This window comes from Primulina huaijiensis, chromosome 2, assembly GCF_012295235.1.
Source record: "Primulina huaijiensis isolate GDHJ02 chromosome 2, ASM1229523v2, whole genome shotgun sequence".
NCBI lineage: Eukaryota > Viridiplantae > Streptophyta > Magnoliopsida > Lamiales > Gesneriaceae > Primulina > Primulina huaijiensis.
In genome coordinates, this window is record NC_133307.1 from 29,827,101 (window position 1) to 29,848,153 (window position 21,053).

General features: G+C 38.1%; 1 protein-coding gene across 3 annotated transcripts; it reads right to left on the reverse strand.

The window, feature by feature from the left end:
- Nucleotides 1-564: 564 nt before the first annotated feature.
- LOC140971481 (phosphoinositide phosphatase SAC3-like) lies at nucleotides 565-20,863 on the reverse strand. 3 transcript variants are annotated; one of them, XM_073433762.1, is made up of 17 exons: nucleotides 20,742-20,863; nucleotides 20,106-20,499; nucleotides 19,133-19,337; nucleotides 18,883-19,048; nucleotides 17,959-18,181; nucleotides 16,829-16,905; nucleotides 16,232-16,419; nucleotides 16,011-16,108; nucleotides 15,699-15,832; nucleotides 15,488-15,616; nucleotides 14,720-15,107; nucleotides 14,170-14,291; nucleotides 13,783-13,896; nucleotides 3,963-4,154; nucleotides 1,882-2,040; nucleotides 1,396-1,504; nucleotides 565-1,114 (listed from the first exon to the last, which is right to left on the reverse strand). In XM_073433762.1, exons 2-17 carry the CDS (start codon nucleotides 20,223-20,225, stop codon nucleotides 977-979), a joined length of 2,562 nt encoding a protein of 853 aa, XP_073289863.1. In that variant the 5' UTR covers nucleotides 20,226-20,499; nucleotides 20,742-20,863; the 3' UTR covers nucleotides 565-976. The 3 variants fall into 3 exon arrangements, with proteins under 3 accessions (XP_073289863.1, XP_073289864.1, XP_073289865.1); XM_073433763.1 differs by having other exon boundaries at nucleotides 20,807-20,824; XM_073433764.1 differs by lacking the exon at nucleotides 3,963-4,154 and having other exon boundaries at nucleotides 20,106-20,800.
- Nucleotides 20,864-21,053: the final 190 nt, after the last annotated feature.

Consider the following 21,053-nt stretch of genomic DNA (forward strand, 5'->3'; position numbering starts at 1 on the left):
GTTATCGTCTCAGTTCTAGGTATCTTGGGTTCCTTTTTGTCATCCATTTTTTTTTTGTTAAACTAAAATTGTCATATCATACGGTTCAATTTCATACGTCTTAGTAATACAAGATTAACAGTATATATATTATCTAATTTAATTTCAATATCATAAAAAAATTATTAATTTGTATGTTTTTTATTAAGGATTAGTTTCAGTTCATTAATTCAAATAATTTACAACTTGTATTGTAGTATTTGATTTGGTACGAGTATATTTTTCTCATTTTTTTTTGGAATATATGAATGATCAACCAAGTTTGCATGATTTTGTTTGACTATTTAGCCATCATTTTAGTTTTAATCGGCTTGTAGTTCATATAGCTAGGCTCGTCATTAATAGTCCTATTTGGACACGTTGAGGTGGTGCTTTCCTTAAATGGAGCATAACATCCTCAAAGACAACCAGGATCAAAAATGCTCATTGAGATCCCAAAGCTTTTCGTGATGATGAACCATAAAATTATCCCAAATGGTAACCATGAGTCATTAAAGTTTTTTATTCAACTATTTTCACAAAGTTAAAGCTGCAAAATAAACGTTAAAAATCAATGGCCTATTTCAAGAAGTCTCTACAAGAGTCGAGTTCCGATCATTATCTATATATCTATTTACATCGTAGAACCTCGGAGACTCCATCATGTAGACGACAGCTGAATACAAGGACAAGACTAAAACAGAGAAGCCAAAAAGAAATGGAAAAGAGAAAAAGCGAGCCGGAACGGACTATTTACTTGTTAGTGGTATAAGGGCCGGAAAGATCTAAGATATTTAAGTTACAAACCATACCGCAGAACAGAGGGTGGCTCTAACTTGGAAATTTTTTATCCAAAGAATATCGAACAGAAACATTATGTTTCTCCTTGTCACGTTGATTTCCCCAGAATCCTAGCATCACCTCTCAAAAAATTGGCCTAGAGCCTATTGCTTTAGAGTTATAGTGGCGGAACTCCTCGATGGCACAGTGCTTCGCCATTCATTACCCAATGCACAAAAATGTCTGAAAATCCCTCGACAACTTCAGTTTTACGAGCTTCACCATAGCGCAAATAAGATCCAGTGTGCTCTCTTCCCTGCATATACAGAACATGGTATCAAGAATTGGCACGGAGTAGTTATCAAAGAATCCACACTAAGAATTGAACCACCAAAATAAATTCTAAAATATGCTTGGGAATATAATGAGAATAAAAAGGCACGAGGAAAGGACAATATCTTGTTTATTTCCATACATTCTAATTTATGCCTTAATTTTTGGAATGAGAATGGCACCGTAATTTTTGGAATGAGAATGGCACCGTTGGTATCTCACTTTCTTTCAAGGACTAAAAGATGGATAATAACATATACTGACCATTGTGCTAGATCCACGTTCACTGGCGGACGAAGTTGTTTCTCTAGCCATTTCATTGATAACATTGTCTGACGACAGTACAGCAGTTGGAGAGGCTGATAGCATTGACCTGCGAATCAAAAAGTAAACAAGCTTAGCCTCAGCAAACAAAAACATTAAAATTTTCCCCAAGGAATCCCAAAATATACCGTTATCAACAACATTATTGTCATTCATTCAATGTCCTTGCGTGTGTGCAAGGGTAAGTCTGTGACTCTGAATAGAAGTAAAAAGTAAGAAACGCAAGATTAAATACAAAGAACCCTAGTGACTACATAGAGTTCATTCATGAGTAACCAATGAGTCCCACTGCACATCTGAAGAAAAGAATCTGGAGACTGTTTGTCTGAACAACAAAACCCTGGTTCTCAGCTTGTGAAAGGTAACTGAGTTCTGTAACTCATCCTCTAAGATAATAATGTAAAAAAATCAACTTGGAAATATTACCTTTCCAACAACTCCTCTTCGCATGAATTTGCAGATGACGAGAGCCAGTCCAAGTCAACAAAGTTTGACCAGTCAATTGCTTCCCCATTTTCATGTTCAATGTATTTACTTCTGTGCATTGCAGTAAACAGCACTCTTGTAGGAAGTGGAGGAGTATCTCTGCAAACACAAATATCGAGAATGATAAGGGTAAGGAATTACTTTCCAAATAAACGCTTTATAAGCCAAGTCACAAACTCATTCAGATGATATAAATAATTGCCAAACAAATTAACAGGTAAGCGATAAATACCTTAAAATACATAAAGCACAGATAAGCAGTCAAATATTAAAAAAGATAGAAAAGTAGTACTTCATACTAGAATAACCAGTGTCTACAAGCAAGCAATATGAATTTTCTCTCAAGGTATTTAGCTGAACCATAACCTTGTCAGACATGGTTGGAGTCCATCCACAAAACACAAATAATCAAAGGGCTCGTGCTTCTTAACTAAATATCCAAGGGTCTCATTCATCCTCCATTATCCAGATCAGGATGAATGTCGCAAGTTGACCTACTCTAAGCCATTGACCACTCACCAGCATCTCTAATCAGGAATCAAGTCAGTCACATTGAAAATGTTTCCCGATCAGAAATCACATTTTCTCGCATCTGTAGCCTACTGCCCTCATCAAATCCACAATTAAATCAAAATGCTCTATCATGCCTCAACAAGTCAAATAAAAAATTATATAAATGAAGAAACCTGGTTGCTTTCAATCTATGATGTAGACAGCATAAAATCATTAATGACCTAGTTATTTGGTCATGTACTGACAGATCTCATTTTCCATGTCACCAAGTCCATATGACAAAGAATTGTGGTGCATTGTAAAAATCACAAAAATCAGACTTCACAGCTTTGATCTAACATCTGATTTTTTCAAACTAAACAGAGTGAACTCAGAGAAACAAGTTAATTTGACTAGAAGAAGGCTGATAACACTCGATAAATAAAAACTCACTCTAAAGGTCAATGCCGAGCATGTTTCATTTGGTGAGCAAGAAAAAAGGAAAGGAAATGAACGATGGTAAACAAAAGAAAATATTACAACTTTCAGATCAGAGATGGGAGGTCAGAAGCCTGTAGACTGACTAGGTAATCCAGACCTTCCTTCCATCCATATTCAAGTCCTGACCCAGTTTAATCACTGAATTAATTCAAATGTTCAAGACCCAAAACCCAATTCAGACCCACAAATTCATATGATGGGTCTGGATCACATTAGATGGTTACATCCAACCTAAATGTACAAATCACATTAAAACACTGAAAGAAATATTAGATCCACATCAAACAATTCATGCATTCTAAACAGCCCAAACCGTTGCAACAGATTATCACTACAGCGAATTACCTCTCTTCATCCTTCTCACTGCCAGTCACTACCATCCAGGGACTCTCGATTTTTCCCCATGTTTACCTCTCTATTCCTCGCTCTCTTTGCATATTATTTAATAGTACATATTTACTTCTGTACGCCTACTAAGATCGCAATATGCACAAATACAAACAAACTCATAAAAGAGTAAATATTACAGTATGAAGTTTGGAATTTGAAGAGTAATTAAGGACGGGATACAGAAACTGAAAAGAAAGGAAGAAGAATATGAATCATCTGAATTCGGTGATTCGGTCAAGTTCAAATCTTACAGGTGGGGCTATGTGCTTGGATATTTAAAATTTAAGTGGGGTCTCAGCAGTGTGAGTACATTTGGGAGAATTTTAAACTACATATTACAGATGGCCCAGAACGAGGAGATAAAAGGAGGGAACCCACATTGATGGATTTGTTATTTAATATCAATCCAACCTCATATACCATCATCCGTCAATGTATCTCAACAATTCCATCTTCTCTGCAAACAAGGGGTCAGAGGGAAAATAGAGTTCCTTCACGGAGAGTTCTGTCGCTCTTTGTTAGGATCCCCCAATTAAATGTAACTACACCAATCTAATGCATCCATTCAGTTGATAAAATCTAAAGTATTCAGGTCATCAGAAACGTAATTGCCCTAAACGAATAGGAAATGGAAGCACCTTGGACACGCTAGCTCGCTTTCGGAAGTTGATAATTCGGGTGTTGACTCAGAAAGCATTATGCTTCCTCTGTTTAATTTGTTGGAGAAGGGACCATTAGAAAAACCTTTATTGATGTTTGATGTAGATGTGGGTGAGGGTGAGGGGCTCCCAAGAATATTCCCGTCCGACAACGATCTTTTGAAACGAGACCTGAACATCCAAAAATATTACATGAGGTTACCAGCATGCAGTACACAAGATTATATATCCATCTACAGCCTCACAAGAGCATTAAGCTAAGTACGTCATCAACAACTGACATGTAGTTCAAACCTGTGCACCACTCCCATATAGGATCAAACTTACTTCTTACCTCCTTGCCTTGAGTACTAAAGGAATCATGTGCCGCTTTCAACATCATAAATCACAATGCGGACCTTATATTAGCAATCTATAAATAGAAATGCTTTCAAGGAACTAATCATGTTATAACTAATGCTTTTATGGCCATTTATTGGTATCATATCCGGACAAAATCTAATTAATCATAAGTACGAGTATATAATGCATTATAAGCGTGAGTCTTGACAGATTTTGGCAGATATCATACTGATATTTCATAGCATACTCTATAAACATAATCATTGTGTGAAACTGGAGCATTGAATTTATTGTCATTTTAAAAAAAAGGAAAAATGAACTTGTTCACAATATACTACTCCCATGGCTTCACCTAGATACGAAAGTAGCATATCAATTTGTAAGCCAAAGAGTGGGGGACAGTAAAATTTTCATTGATATCTCTTTTCGAAGGGGTGGATGGATATTTTTCAAAACTACAGACAAACAGTTCTACCAAAAATCACATCGGACCACTGCCCAGTCTTGCTTCATACCACTAAGTTGAGGTGGGGTCCTGCTCTTTTCAGATTTGAGAATACTTGGCTGTCCCATCAAAACTTCAAAGATTTGGTTAAGGTGTGGTGGAATAATGGGGTAACACGGGGGTGGGAAGGATATAAGTACATGACGAAACTCAGAGCAATGAAAATCGAAGTCTCTAAATGGAATAAGGAGGTGTTCGGAGACGTAAGTGTTAGATACACCGAGGTGGTTAATAGGATTAATCGGCTGGATAAGTTGGAGACCGGGGGATCGTGGTCTGAAATTCTTCAAGATGAAAGAAAGAAAGTGAGGTCGGAACTGGAAGTGTTGGCATTTAAAAAATTTCAGATGGACAGTCAAAAAGCAAAGGTGAAATGGCTGAGGGAAGGTGACCATAACTCGAAATTTTTCCATGCTATACTCAATACTCGTAGGAACAAATCGACTATAAATAGGTAGAGTTGGAAGATGGGACTGTGGTTACGGAAGAGAAACAGGTTGAGGAAAACATTGTAAGTTTCTACAAACATCTATACATGAAATCTGATGGGGAGCGTGGGGGTTTTGATGGATTGGAATGGAGTCCCTTAGCTACGACTGAAGCAGAGGAGTTGGAGAATGCATTTTCTGAGGATGAGATTAAAAAGGCAGTTTTCGAATGCGATGGGAACAAAGCGCCAGGGCCAGACGGGTTTACAATGGCATTTTTCCAAAAGAATTGGGATACGGTCAAAGATGATTTATTTAAGGTGTTTGCTGAATTTTTTGGCGGTGGCATTGTTAATGCCATTACTAATGAAACCTACATCTACCTAATCCCAAAGAGAAAATATGCAACCAAGGTTAACGATTTTTGACCGATCAGCTTGACAACTAGTTTGTATAAGATTTTGGCTAAGGTCTTGGCGAACAGATTGAAAAAAGTTTTGGGAAACACAATTGCAGAGAGTCAGTGCGCTTTTATTAAGGGAAGACAAATTTTGGATTGCTGCCTGATAGTTAATGAGTTTGTGGGGGAACATCGCCGGAAAAAAAAAAGGGATGGGTGTTTAGAGTTGATCTGGAAAAAGCTTATGATAACGTTGATTGGAGATTTCTGGATTTTGTGATGCAAAAGAAAGGTTTTGGGACAAGGTGGAGGTCGTGGATTAATGGGTGTGTTTCGAATGTTTCTTTCTCAATATTCATCAATGGCAGACCGCGGGGCAAATTTCGAGGGGAAAGAGGTATTCGACAAGGGGATCTACTATCCCCTTTTCTATTTAACCTTGTTGTTGATGGTTTGGGTCGGTTGGTTGATAGGGCCAAGGCAAGACATGAAGTTACAGGATTGGTCGCAGGGAGAGACAAAATGGAAATTTCACATATCCAATTCGCAGATGACACACTATTTTTTATACAATCCGAGAGTCATCTAGGCATTAGTGGCAATTCTCAACAACTTCAGTGTTCATTCAGTATTGAAAATCAACTTTGAAAAAAGTGTGATCTTGGGCTTAAATGTTTTTGACGAGGAAATTGAGGGTATGGCACTAACAATTGGTTGCAAAAGAGAGAATTGGCCGATAACGTACCTTGCCGCGCCGTTGGGAGGTGATCCTAAGACTGCTGAATTTTGGGAACCAGTGTTATCAAAAATGTCGAAGAAACTAGCGAGCTAGAAGAAGTCCTTTCTCTCAAGAAGAGGTCGTCTTATGTTGATTAAGTCTGTGCCAAGTGCCATGCCGACTTACTACATGCCTCTATTCAGAGTGCCAATGAAGGTGGCGAAAAAGATGGAAAAATTAATGAGGGATTTCTTGTGGGATGGAGCTAATGGGGAAAAGCATTACCATGTTGTTGGGTGGAAGCAGGTTTGTAAGCCAAAGGATAGGGGAGGACTGGGGTTGGGGAATATTTGCCTGACGAACAAGGCACTTCTTGGGAAATGGTGGTGGAGATGCTCTTTGGAAAACGATTCATTGTGGAAGAGAGTTGTCAAGAGTATCTACGGGTTGCAAGATAACGGTTGGGACGTGAGATTGGCAAAGAACACAACTTTTAAAAGCCCCTGGAAATTTATCTTTCGGTCGTACTCGACTTTTCTACTTTTGATTAGGGCGGTTTTAAAAGGAGGGAATTTTATTCGGTTTTGGGAAGATGTCTGGGGGGAGAAGTCTTGTCGTTCAAATATCGCTTTCCATCTCTTTTTCTCCTTTCCACTTCGACTAATAAACCGATCACTAGCTTCTTAGATGTTTCAAGTTTAGGAGCCCTTAATAACTATCAATGGGATGTGCGTTTCAGGCGAGATTTAAATAAGTTAGAAGTAGATGAATTCATTGATCTTCTAGGGGTTTTGGAGTTGGTTAACTTGGAGAGGGGTACGGACGATGTTAAAGTGTGGTTGGGGGACTCGTCGGGGTTGTTTTCAGTTGGCTCTTTCTACACATCTTTTTTCCCAGTAACTGTTTTTCCATTGTTTCCTTATCACAATAATATTTGGAAGATACCGATACCGTACAAGGTTCAAGTCTTCTCGTGGATAGTAGCGCTGAAGAAACTCCCAACCTCCGACAAACTGCAATTAAGGTGGTCTACATGTGCATTATGCCCGCAATGGTGTTGTTTATGCAGGAAACATGAAGAGAACCAGGACCACTTTCTGCTGCACTGTTCGTTCTCAAGAGCAATTTGGACAAGAGTCATGCAAGAGCTGTGTTTCGAATGGACCTTTCCAAGAAATGCCAAGGAATTATTTATCATGGAGACGGTTTTCCAAAACAGCAGAATGAATAAGACATTTAGGTTTTTAGTTGTCCACGCCACTTTTTGGTCGATTTGGTTGGAGAGGAACAGCAGAATATTTACTGATTCGGCAGTGTCTGTTGAAGAAGTATGGGCTAAGATAAAATTCAGGGTTGCGACTTGGACGACAATATGGCCGGAGTTTAATCATTTACTTATTTTGGATTTAATTAGGGATTGGAAGTTTGTTTGCTGCTAATTTTAATTTAGATAAATTATGTCCTTCTAGTAATTTCGTTTAAGGATTACTATCCTTTGTAATCCAACCTCATATTATAATAAAATTAAGTTTCGTATCAAAAAAAGAAAATAATTACTTAAATCGAAGACACTTTTTTGATGAAAATATGGCCATTTTAGGAAAGAGCACAATTTTTTTTCCAACATACAAAAGAGCTTTAATTGGGCAGAGCAAAGGTGTAGAACAGAAAAAATTGCCATTTGAGTTGTGCCAACAACAAAGGATTAACAATAGCATAAAATAAAGGATCATGCGCCATGGGCACATTGATTTCTATGTTGGTGAATAATAGGGGAAATCATAATATCTACTTGAAAATGGAACACATACATGAGTGAAATAAAAGACAAGCTCAACTAAATGGATCAAAGTTCTTAGAAGTTATCCACGGTAAATTTTCTATGTAGTAATAATTCGCAAGGCGAAACAAAATCAATTCCCCCTAAAGTTCGTTATCCATACCCACTTATCCTATTATCTCAGGTGAGTATATTTCTTGGGTAAAACAATTATCAAGATGTACTGAAGTCAAAATTAAAGCATGACCAACTCCAACTATACGAAGTCTAGTGCCATATATGTATATCTCCATTGTAAACATTCATCTGCAGAACGGATTCTACAGCCAGGTAAAAACTGAAAGAAGGAAACGGTGGTATCATATTGTTGAACTACAGAGCCCCTAGAACATCCCACCTCTGCGCAATTCCACCAACTGCTACCCAACTGGTTCAAATTAACTCTAGCCTACCCAACACGCACAGCTTCCGCGGTCAAAATAGCATAATTCACTGTTTCCATAATCTTTATCCTCTCCTGAGCTTTCACATGGAATGACTAATGCTCAATCATGCTGATGTTATATATGCAATCAAAATGCCATCATTAATGACTGTCAGAGTCCTTTTGCGGAGGTCTGGCACAATAGTCGTCACAGCTGCTGATAAGCCCATACCACTTGAAATGGACTCGCAACTCATGGATCAGCAACTTGAATATTGGGCCAACCAGGGGATGTTTGTCAAGAATCCGGCCCAATTACAGGAAGAACCAGAAACTTCTAATGCAATCGAATCACATGAGGGAGAAGAGAGAGAGGGAATTTAGATACCTCATTCTAGAAGACGCAACAAACCCACATGGATGTACTACGTCATGTAACCGAGAGAGCATGTTTTCCACCCATTTTAGTTAGTTAAAATTCTGTTTAGCATTGTTTTTCTTTCTGTTATTGCACAGCAATAGGGGAGGGATACAAGTGTAAAGTGAGTATTTGTAGATTCATTGAGAAATATTATCAATCTGGTTTTGCTCTTGGGAGTTTGGCACAGACTCGTAGTGTGCATATCTCAATCTTATCATTGGTGCTCTTGTTGAGAGGAACCAGACGCGAAACACCCATAAAAGAAGAGGAATAAAGATGTAGCAGCAGAGACGAGACAGATGGAAACCAATTTCAAGATACACTCTGAATCCCAATTGGCAAGTTACATGAAGATGTTGGTGCAATATATGACGAGCATGGATTTGCGATTTGGGCAAGTCGAACAAAAGTTGCATGAAGGCTCGAGTGGGTCTCTGGAATCTCCCAAATATGACGGAGAAAACAGTCAACAATTGGGGATGGAATCACTTCTTATGGACTCGTTGAGAATGATTCGAATCTAGTTCATGACCTATTAGAAGTAGAAGGCGCTCTGGTGGGATCTTCACGGACAGAAAAAGATGGCAGTTCGTTTGATAATGATCGAGTTACATTGCTTCTTCGGCCCGAGCCGAGGAATCCCTTAGATATGATGCAAAATGGATCTTGTTCTATCCTTGATAAAAAAATTCTCTATGAAAAATACGATCGGCGTTTGAAGAAGGAACCAGACGCGAAATACCCATAAAACATGGGGAATGAGGATGTAGCGGAAGAGACAAGACAGATGGAAACCAGTTTCAAGACACACTCTAAATCCCAACTGGTAAGTTACACGAAGATGTTGGTGCAATATATGACGAGCATGGATTTGCGATTTGGGCAAGTCAGCAATTGGGAGAATAAGTAAAGGATCTGGCATCATACACAAAGGGATTTCGATTGGATTTACTCAAGTTCAATGGTGAAGAAGTACACAGCAAAAACATTTTCATCTCCACGCAATTCCGAAATAAGTGAGGTTACAGTACCGCCTTCCACTATGAAGGGGAATCAGCTGCATGGTACCAATGGGCGGATCTCAATGGGGTTTTGACATATCGGGATCAATTTTTAAACGCATTGAAGAAGTGATTTGGATCATCTGTCTTCGATGATCCGTTGGAAAAGATTGTGAAACTAGTGCAAACAGGTCGAGTTTCTCATTTCCAAGCGGAATTTGAGGGGTTGATGAATCGGATCGCGGGTGTGACGGAGCCAATGTTTCTCAATCTTTTCATTTGGGGTCTCAAACCCGAGATACGCCGGGAGCTCTTGATCAATCATCACAAGGGTCTCACGAAAGCCATGACAAAAGCACAATTGTTCGAGTTAAGGAACGAGGACCTGCGGCCTGTGGGCATTTGCAGAAGGAGATAACGCGTTCGAACGCAGATGATGTACCGTCGAGACCTACTGCTATGACACACAACTTCGTCGGACAAATGGCACTACCAGCAATGAATCCGAAGGCACGCTTGCAACCTCCTACCGAGTGGTCGTTCAAAAGATTAACCCTGACTGAAATCCAGGCAAAGAGAGAGATGGGCTTGTGCTTCACTCACGATGAAAGATACATCAACCATCACTTCAAAAATCATACTACGGTTATGTTGAGGGAAGAAAATGATGAGGCGTGGAATGAATTCGATGCGGAAAAAACTGATGATTATCCCAAGGATGAAGAGATGAAAGTAAACTTGCACACGCTAACAAATGTTTTTAGCCCATGAATTTTTCTAATCATAGCAACTCACCACCAGGTGCCAATTAAAATCTTGATTGACACTAGCAACCACAACAATTTCATACAAGAAGCGCTAGTCACGATAATGGAGATCAATTGCATCTTAGCCAGGCATTTTCGGTTTTACATGGGGAACGGGCAATATTTTTGGTATGATAAGTTGTGTCCTAAGGTATCTCTTATCCTTCAAGGACATGAATTTTGATTGATCTCTATGTTTTACCCGTCTAGGGATTGGAAGTAGTGCTGGGTATTCAATTCTTGCAGGCACCAAGGGCTTGTCTTCATGATCACTAAGATATGATCATGGAATTCTCATTCAATGGGGGAGCATATCTGTTTGAAAGGAAACAATGTAGCTGAACCAGATGCTATTTCTTATAACCAAATGTATATGTTGATGGGAAACACATCCATCAGAACTAGCCATATTATCACTCAAGAGCAATTGACAACCCAAGTTGATGAAAGGGGGTAAGGTAACACTTCCAGGATATTCTTAGGCAAGGACAGCACTTGTTGAAGAGATATCAAGAAGTGTTTGAAGAGCCCAAAGCTCTTCCACCACACCGAACAGTAGATCACCGCGTTCCATTACTTCCCGGCACGACACCCGTCAATGTGAGGTCCTACTGCTACCATTATTTTCAGAAGTATGCTATGGAGAAGTATTACAGGACTATTAATGCCATCATAATACGGGATAGATTCCCCATTCCAACTATTGATGAATTACCTGACAACTTGGCAGCTGCACGAATGTTTTCCAAGATAGATTTGCAACTCGGGTACCACCAAATCAGAATGAATGAGGGCATTCACAAAATGGCTTTTCAGACACACGAGGAGCATTATTAGTTTATAGTGATGTCTTTTGGTTTGTCAAATGCACCATCCACTTTCCAGGCTGCAATGACCATGCTTTCAAGACATATTTGAGGAAGTTCGTCGTTGTTTTCTTTGACGACATTCTGGTGTATGGTCGAATGGAATGGGAACATGTTGAACATTTACAGCTGGTGTTGAAGTGTATCGTAAATAGGAGGTATTTTGCAAAACTGAGCAAGAGCTGTTTTTTCAAACCACGGTTGAGTATTTGGGGGATCTAGTTATGGGTGGAAGGGTAGACCATGATCCAGTGGCCGCAACCTAAGACGATAAAACAATTACGGGGATTTCAGTGAAATACGGGTTACTACCACCGCTTTGTCTCTCAGTATGCGACCATTGCAGCTTCCCTCACTGAGTTGCTAAAAACAGACTCATTTCATTGGTCGCTGGAAGCCACGGCAGCCTTTGAAGAACTTGAGAAGGCCATGACAGACACTCCGGTATTGGGACAACCCGATTTCTCTAAGAAGTTTATTATGGAAACATATGCTTTGAAGGGGGGGTGGGGGGTTGGTGGAGTATTGATGCAAGCAAGACAACCAATAGCCTATTTTAGCAACTAGTTGTGTCCCAAAATGCAAGCATCTTCTACTTATGTTCAAGAATTACATGCAATCACTGAGGCGGTATCTAAATGGAGACAATATTTGCTTGGGTGACAACTTGTTATTCGGACCTATAATAAAAGTTTGAACGAGTTGTTAACCCAAACCCATACAGACACCGGAGTAGCAACATTATTTGAGAAAATTGATTGGGTACAGTTTGTGATTGAATATATGCCAGGACGGGAGAACTCGGCAGTTGAATCCTTGTCAAGAGTTTATGAGGAGGAAGGTAAAGGCACCAAACCAGTCGTACTTTCTACTTTATCTAAACCGGAGTTTGTTTTCTTGGATGTTTAGCATCAGGAAAATCAGGCAAAGCCCGAATTGAGAACAACAGGATTATGACCAGAATTTCATGGTGAAAAATGGGCTGCTTTTGTTTAAAGAGCGGTGTTATTTAGCTAGAGATTCTGTGCGAAGGGAGTTGATGCTACTGGATTTTCATAGTTCACCATCAGGAGGCCATGCAGGTGTGAAAAAAACACGTATCTGCGTGTGTCTACATGCAAGTATTAGTGCAATGGTCCAATAGTTATCCCGAGGATGCCACATGGGAAAACTAAACCTTGAGGACAAGGTTATTTTTTAAGAAAGGGGGAGTGATAAGTCCATACCACTCGAGATGGACTCTAAACTAATGGATCGGCAACTTGAAGATTGGACCAACCAGGGGATGTTTGTCAAGAACCTGGCCCGAGTAAACCAGGAACTTCTAATGCAATCGAAGCATACGAGGGAGAAGAGAGAGAAGGAATCAACCAGGGGATGTTTGTCAAGAACCTGGCCCGAGTAAACCAGGAACTTCTAATGCAATCGAAGCATACGAGGGAGAAGAGAGATAGGGAATTCAAATACCTCATTCTAGAAGACGCAACAAACCCACATGGATGAAGGACTACATCATGTAACCGAGAGAGCATGTTTTCCACCCATTTTAGTCAGTTACAATTCTACAAGTAGGAAAATAGAAGAGGAAACAGGACATTGATGCATTTTGTAAAATTCCTGCTGAATTTCTTCATAAATAAAACTCTTCCTTCTCAAACTTCTTGAATTCCCTTTCTTCTTGCTTCTTGAGGAGATAAGCTTTCCCGAACAAGCTCCCCGAACATATATGGTTATCTAGAATTTGACCGCTCTTGTGTATTGGAAAATAAAATCAATAAAATAATAAGAAAAAATTATTCATAAACTTTTTTTTACAAGATCTGATGTTCTCTCCCAATGAGCCTCAAGACCAACAGATTGAGAGGTTCTCTCGGACGAGCCTCAAATTTAAAATATCATTAATCTTAACGATTAGCCAATAAATCACCTCATAACCCGATTCATAACTCAGGACCGTAATAAGCATCTAAAGATCCAAGATATATTTTCATCAATTGAGTTAGTTACAGTAGAATGTCAACCAAAAGCATTCCGTGAACATTTAGGTGGTGCTCACCATAAGGCATTGAGTATACCAGCAACAATTTAGCAATGATTATTTTCTGTACCTCCCATTTTCTTCTAAAGTTGATCGTCCATTCCTTCTCACGTTGTAATGCTGGTCAGAATCAAGGTCCCAAACATCAGGTTTACCAGGTTGAGGTTGAAAGTGTCCCAGAAATCTGCGCAAAATACCATCATACAAAATGTTCGGTGAAACTTATTTGATCAGAGTTGAGACATACAATGAGAAATATAAATCAAGTTAACAATTCCAAAAAGGATGAGAAACCTTTTTAATTCATGATGAAACATATCAAAGATAAAATCAGTTTATCAAGTCTACTACACTCGGAATGATCCTTAATCCCCAACAATCTTCACTGCCTATTTTAATTTCACAGGCAATACATATATTTCCAAAAGCGTGGCAAAAGTCAAGAGTATGAACTCACACATTAATGGCATTTTGTTTCTCCGCATCCATGTATGCATTGTTGTAATATCTTTGTAGTGTTCGAAGAAATTCCTGGGACTCCGTAGCAGCTTTCCATTGACCTCTTCTCTCAGAGAAAATCTATGAAATAGAATTACATCATAGATACATAGCCAATGCTTTGGCAGAAAAATGAAACAGAGACTGAAAGAATGTGTAAGAAAATAAATAAATCTGGTTTGGAGTTATATTATTTTACTTTAAAACATAAGACATTAGTTTGATTTGTTTCCATGGATTTAATTATCTCAACGTATAGAAAGACTTGCATCATTTATCATTTGTATACCAAGAACGCATCAATAATTCAACATTCGAATTTTTTTTTGGTGCAGTCCCTTTGAAAGATTTCAGAAATTACACTCGGAGAACAACCAGGTTGAAGATGGCAAACTTTTATAATATTCGTATTAAGTTTGACGGACTCAACCAAGATTAAACAGTTTCCGTTAGGTCAAGGACAACTTCCATAGAACTAAAATTTCAAAGAGAACGATGCATTAATTTACCTTGTTGTGTGCAGCCGACCCTCCATATTGATGGGCAAGAGTATCTCCCATTCTCTCATAAAAACTCATCAATTCTTCAGCCAAAGGGTCATCAAGGTCTATCTTTGTCGAGGTTGTCACTCCTAAAGCATGCAGCTGATTCCCCAAAGCAGCCAAGCCATAAGCGTATTGCGCCACATTAGTGCGATCCAAACAATCTATGCAATTAGTCCGGAGCACTCCCTTTTGCACCATCGGTGGACCGACAAATTGATTGCCATTAGAAATATTATTCGCTCCACAAGTTTTTCTGTCTGGGTCGTCAGAGTCCTCATTTTCATCGTCATTATGTTTCACATTGTCAATGTTAGTGTATCTAGGATCGAACGTGTCAACAGCAACACCTTTCCTGTGTCAGACAAGTGTTAAAAACTCCAATTTCAGTATGAACTCATTCATAACATGGCAATTAAGTGAATTTCCCATTGCTCCGTGATTAATAAAAAATATAATGGAATACTGCAACCAATTCATCCATGATGTTTACAACTCCAATTTTAGAAGCATAAAAAATTGCGGAGTGGGCGGTCAGGAAAATAAGGAAATCAATCCAAAGAGGTAGAGTTAAATATATAGATTTGAACGGGTTCAAATTCCAGTACAACCACCATAACAGACCACAGGAAAAAATTTGCCAAAGTATCCGATTAACTCCACCTAGCCTACATCATTCCCACTCTTTATTTGGGCAATTTAAAGAAGATTGTAAGATTGAGCAACTAGACTTACTCAAAACAAGGCCAGGCAAGATGTTCGTCTGATGTTAATGCTTGTGTTACTTGACAATAGAAGAAACCTGTCAACGTTAGCGCATACACAGCTACCTTTCCTAGAAGTAGCAAAACATTTGTTTTTTTGCTGATGAAAGATCGAGACAAAATAATTAGTCAGACCACGTACCACAAAAATAAGCCATGCTCGAAAGGATACAATTAAGTACCTCCGAGAATGTTTATTCAAATCCCAGTGGAGAAATTTAAGCCGATTCTCTTCGGACAGATCTTTGTTGATGAATTCAATGGCATTCGCGAACTCGGCACGAAGTATGGATTCTCGAGGCTTCTTTTCAATGGTCTGCCAATAAATTTTGACCAGGCAAAACATAATGGATTTTTGTCAGGACTTGTAATCTTGTATATTTCTGTAAGCAATTATATATTTGATTGCATCATTGCAGATACTAAATAAGGGTCACATCATTATACCTATAACATTCTTGAGTATAAACACCAAAATTACAGCATTCTCCTACCTTAATCAAATTCAGAATGATGATAGGATTCCCATATCTCTTGGCAAGATTTTCAAAATGAAGTCTAGTGGCCTCATATGCTTGGTCCCTTTTTGACACTGGAGAACAGAACAATAATATAAAGTGATGCAAAAACAGTAAAGAAACAAAAAGGATACCAGTACTCCATTTCAAGATAGAAAAATACAGAATACATGGAACAATTAATTGCTCAAACATACATATAATATCAGGCTTAAGGTTGAGACGTGAGGTTTCTTGTGACCAGTATAGTGGGATGGAGCCACGATTTTGGACTACAGAACTAATTTGCACTGGAAGTCCTTCAGAAACATCCTCAAGCACCATCTGCTCGGTTTCAACATCATTTGCCACCCTGCCCTTCTCGTTTACACCTCGTTTTAGATATCTACATTCAAACAGAAAGATATTGAAGTAGGACAGAGAATGCTTGCCAGAAACTCTCTATCAACCCAAGTTGAAATAAATCAACAAAATAAACAATGATGATATGAAAGATGGCTTAGAGTTTTGGCATGAGGAATTCAATTTCTCTCATAGGAACCAGAGTATAGAAAGCACTAAAAATATTCAATCGAAGTATAGAGAAATAAAAAATAGGTACAAGTTATGTATGAAGGAACACGGATAAGACCATTGGCTGCCGTGCAGTTCAATCCTTGATAAATCTCATAGAAAGATGTGCCATGCATATGATAAAGGATATATAATGATGTAACACCTCAGAACGAGTAACTTGGAAACGAATCAGTAACATATAACTCAAATTTTAATCATGTATAAAACTAAAATCTTACCGGGTACCAGCATAATGCCGTGAACGCCTGGCAATTAATGTTAGCTTGAGGTTCCGTCCTGATATAGAAAGTGTAGCCTGGAATCATCAATATAAAGCAATTAATATCACATCCAATTCTAATGCTCGCATATAATTTCCTGCAAGATTTTATATACTAGAGGACCATTCGATTTCGGAGGATGCATTATTCTGATTCAGATAGATGTAACTAGAATCTTCCAATTATATTAAGATTTTGCTGGATTGTTTCCTCACATGTTTCAGCAACTCAACCTAAACAAAGGCTAACGTTTTCATCAAGATATATCAACAATACAAAGTTATGTGAAATTATTTCCTCTCTACATGGAACCAGAGGCTTGAAAGGTGAGAAGAGGTCTCTAAAAAAGTCAGAGCTAATCAATTAGTCTGTGAGCTAATGAATCTAGCACCGTAATAGCTCCCATTTCTCAACATCCCCAATTCATCATCACACTTTCAAATTCTTCAACACTTTAGCTTATGAGACAAGAATCAAGTGTCTGACTGTCAGTCAACATAGTGACTTTTTTATCTGACCAAGAAGCATGATGCTTCTGTTTGTAGCTAAGAGTGCTATTTTCATAAATGACTCAATCTTTTTAAGCCTTATAATAAGACAACCATTGACTGGTTCAAGTTGATTTTTTTTTTTTTACAGTCAGAAGTGAAGTAGTTTCTGAAGAAACCATTCAAGACAGGTGCCCATGGGGAATATGAAAGAATGACAGCAAAGTCGTTGCATCTCCCTAGAACCATTACCATCCAAGTTTATGAATTATGGCAGAGTCAAACTTAAAATATATGATATTTTATACTTCAGCTTTAAAGGGAATGTTGGAAATATGTCATTTAAATTTGAAATTATAATTCATTTAGATGCACCTGGGATTCTCGTAGTTATATTGAAATTTTAATTTGAATTGTTTACTAGTGGATTTAACACTAATATCTTTTACCGTGAATTGATTATTGTCTGAAAACCATATTACAGAAACGAAATTTCTTGATTGTAAAGGTGAACCGTAGATATACATTACATGAATGCATAAAATAAGAATAAATGTTGAAAAAGTAATTCCCGGTGGCCAAGGTCAAGTAAAAGCACACCTGCTTAAAAAACCCATAGACGAGTGCAACGGTCCATATAGTGTTTTGAAGAAAATTTCGTATTCCACGAGTTAGAAACTCGTTCCACACAAACATAGTTTCATATAAGACTTTCCCAGTCCTGTTGTCACATACATTCTTCTGGAGGCTCCTCATCACATGGTAGGAGTAACTGAAGAAGAAATCTTTCGTAAGATCCACCATCGACAAGAGTTTCTTGTACCTATGCAACCAACAAAGTGTTAACACTTGGTAACCAATTAACGGCGAACAGATTTTTTAAAAATAAAACTAGGTCAAGTTAACCAAGCTTATCATCATCTCTGGTCAGCAAACAATGTTCAAGTTCAAGAAAGCTGAAATTAGTACAAAGAATAAACATAAGGCATGAAGCTTTCTTTACATGATTTGAAACAGTAAACATCATTTAACACACAGCCCTTCAGTAAAATCAAATTAAGCAGCTGTAAAAGAATCTACTAAGCGAAAGAGGTGTTTGGTCAATAACACCAAGTTTGGCACAAAGAATGTGGAAATTTGTAACTCTATATGCATCGAGTACAATCATAAAATATGAAGAATGTGCCTTCATCATTTCTTTATAAGAATTAGGAAATTTGATAAGAAAATGCAAGCTGAAAATAGTGGTCAAATTGAAAAGAGAGAGTTAGTAAGGAAGCCATTATCAAGGTTGCAAGAAATGAATCCACCAAGAAGAGGTTTATTTAATTCTTTTAAGAAAAAGGGTCCATTCATGTTTTGGCTGAAGAAAACCAAGTTACGAATTGATAATCCCGCACAAACAATTAAACAGTTTTATCGATTTTTGCAGGAAAATGAATTAAAAATTAGAAAAAAGTGGACCATCCGTCATTTAATTAAGAGACATTAACAAGTACATTGTAAATGCAGAAAGGCTTTAACCTATTTTCATTCTTATAGTTAACTGTGCTGGATCGAACTGCAGAATTTGGTATGGGAATTATCTGACTCTTGGAGATAGCATAAACATTGTGGCCACAGATTGTACCAATCTGCCTCCTTTTTGTAATGAGTAACAGATAATAAGGTCCCAGAAATTTAATGAATCCTGATAAAAGAATAAAAAGAAAAATGATCAAGAATGCCAGACTATCGTTGCACAAGAAAGGGCTACATGCAAAGATCCACGTACCAACAATGCCATAACAAATAGTGACAAAGGTAAGTCCTCCTGTTGCTATGTTCCCCTCATGTATTCTTTTCAACAGGTCAGAGCATTCCCTTTCATTGTATGTGGTGGGATCTTCTTGTATGTGGAGCTCTGAGGGTTCCAACCTGCCAATTTTCAAAACTTTCCAATATGTTCTGCTTTTGTCCCTGCCTACCATATAAAAATTCTGCAATCAAAATAATAAAATAATTAAGAAAAAGTAAAGCCATTGGATAAAATATAAGGTGCACAGACATAAAACTTCAGTTACTGATCGAGCAAGTTAAAGACGAAAATTCATGTAGTCAATCCCAACTACTTTCTACCAAGACTTGTTCAGTGAGGACTGAGTATATGTCAAAAATAAATACATATACACACTATGTACATACTCGAATTCGTGCGGCGTAAAATAGGACACCATATACCAAATATGCTACATATTAGTTACATTTATTAAAAGTGTTTGCACATGCTATGAATTTCACACAGCAAAAGACATTGGTTAGAAATGCAAACCAGCGGAATAGAAGACACTGATTTGTGACCATAAAGTAGATATGTGGTTAGTTTTGGTCATCTGCCATGCTGACAAACAAAAAAAGATGAAGGTAAACAGAAACAGAGGACAGTACTTCCTCCAGCATATTTATTCATCAAATCAAGCTTCAGCGAGGCTTTTGAGCAAGAAGTAGCAGTAAGAAGCATTTGTTAACTTTTCGATTGATGATAATAAATTAGATTCAAAGCTGCAAAGTGCACAAACCCGAGATGCTAAGCCAATGAAAAACAAAGCATTTGCTGCATCTTGCCAGGCATATAAAGAAAGCGATCACAAGAATTCAAGAATAGCAAACGCAAGCATCATCAACTATCGCCGAGGCTCTTTAAGCTATGCAAACATCAGTATCTTCGCTGAATCTAAGAAGTATCCATCAAAGGAAGAAATTAATACCGATCGAGTTTCATAGAGTCTGAATTTCTGCATAAACATCTCGGGAGGAGGCAGATTACGAGGAGAATCAGGTCGCACTTCCTGCCCCTGCTGCTGCACCTCTTGTAACACATCCGCCATAGATTATTTCTCCTTCTTGACAATCCCCGGGACTTGGCCTCGGGGAATCACTCACTCTACCATTCAAAATTAGCTCACAACACTTGCACCCACCGCTACCAACTTCCAAACCCAATAGCCACACCCTCAGGTTGCTTCAGGTACAGCATTCCCCAAACACAAGAAAATAAAAAAAAAATTGAAACCCTAATAACCCTTTGACCTTTTCAATAGCCAAAACTAATAGCTCCAACAACCATGGAAGCACAAATCGCAAAATTACAGCAACTGATCCCTGATCAGCAATCACAGACCGAAAATTCACAAACTATTCAACAAAACTGAATATTATTTTTACATAATATCACAAAAAGCTAAAAAAAAACAGCTAAATCACACCAAACTCGGGGAAATGGAAAAAATTCGCAGAAAATTAAAAAAAAATCAGAAAAAATAAAACTACGAAGTAGAAACGATGATTGATTATGATAATGATTGATTATGATGGAATACAGAGATTGAGAGAGAGTGGTATACAGAATTCGCTCGATCTTATAAAATTCTAAGAGAGAGAAGGAGAAGGGAAGATAGACAGCTTGGACCTGGAAAGGCAATTTGAAAGCCACAGGTGATATGGTAATAGGAACATGCTTAGTAATTGGCCATTAGTTAAGTTGAGCCTTCCATATTTGTTGGTTCTAGTTTTGAGACCTGCAGTGGATAGTTTTTTTAATTTATTTAGTTAGATTCAATTATTTTTCTAAAATGGTGTGTGGGTAATATTTTCTCTGCTGGGTACAAAGTCGACAGTAGAATAAAGGTAAAACTGATCTCTAAAAGATATGAGAC